At 56.2% G+C, this 999-nt stretch overlaps 1 protein-coding gene across 1 annotated transcript; it reads right to left on the minus strand.

The window, feature by feature from the left end:
• Positions 1-6: 6 nt before the first annotated feature.
• LOC106944411 (keratin-associated protein 4-3-like) lies at positions 7-474 on the minus strand (the record flags this gene model as incomplete). The annotated part of the gene is made up of 1 exon (XM_015027516.1): positions 7-474. A coding segment is annotated over one exon (468 nt), but the record flags the coding sequence as incomplete, so codon positions are not given.
• Positions 475-999: the final 525 nt, after the last annotated feature.

Below are 999 nucleotides of genomic sequence, written 5' to 3' on the forward strand. Positions count from 1 at the left end.
GCTACGACAAGCTGAGCGCGCTATGCTACTGCTACGACAAGCTGAGCGCGCTACGCTACTGCTACGACAAGCTGAGCGCGCTACGCTACTACTACGACAAGGTGAGCGTGCTACGCTACCGCTACGACAAGCTGAGCGCGCTATGCTACTGCTACGACAAGCTGAGCGCGCTACGCTACTACTACGACAAGGTGAGCGTGCTATGCTACCGCTACGACAAGGTGAGGGCGCTACGCTACTACTACGACAAGGTGAGGGCGCTACGCTACTACTACGACAAGGTGAGCGTGCTATGCTACCGCTACGACAAGCTGAGCGCGTTTCGCTACTACTACGACAAGTTGAGGGCGCTATGCTACCGTTACGACAAGCTGAGCGTGCTACGCTACTACTACGACAAGGTGAGGGCGTAATGCTACCGCTACGACAAGGTGAGGGCGCTACGCTACTACTACGACAAGGTGAGCGTGCTATGCTACCGCTACGACAAGCTGAGCGCGTTGCACTACTACTACTACTACGACAAGGTGAGGGCGCTATGCTACCGTTACGACAAGCTGAGCGTGCTACGCTACTACTACGACAAGGTGAGCGTGCTATGCTACCGCTACGACAAGGTGAGGGCGCTACGCTACTACTACGACAAGGTGAGCGTGCTATGCTACCGCTACGACAAGCTGAGCGCGTTGCGCTACTACTACGACAAGGTGAGGGCGCTATGCTACCGCTACGACAGGCTGAACGTGCTACGATACTACTATGACAAGGTGAGGGCGCTACGCTACTACTATGACAAGGTGACCGTGCTATGCTACCGCTACGACAAGCTGAGCGCGCTGCGCTACTGCTACGACAAGGTGAGCGCTCTACGCTACTACTACGACAAGGTGAGCGCGCTATGCTACTGCTACGACAAGCTGAGTGCGCTATGCTACTGCTACGACAAGCTGAGCGCGCTACGCTACCGCTACGACAAGCTGAGCGCGCTATGCTACTGCT

The sequence above is a fragment of the Poecilia latipinna genome, unplaced genomic scaffold (genome assembly GCF_001443285.1).
Source record: "Poecilia latipinna isolate Pla-1442-1.1 unplaced genomic scaffold, P_latipinna-1.0 Scaffold9189, whole genome shotgun sequence".
Lineage (NCBI taxonomy): Eukaryota > Metazoa > Chordata > Actinopteri > Cyprinodontiformes > Poeciliidae > Poecilia > Poecilia latipinna.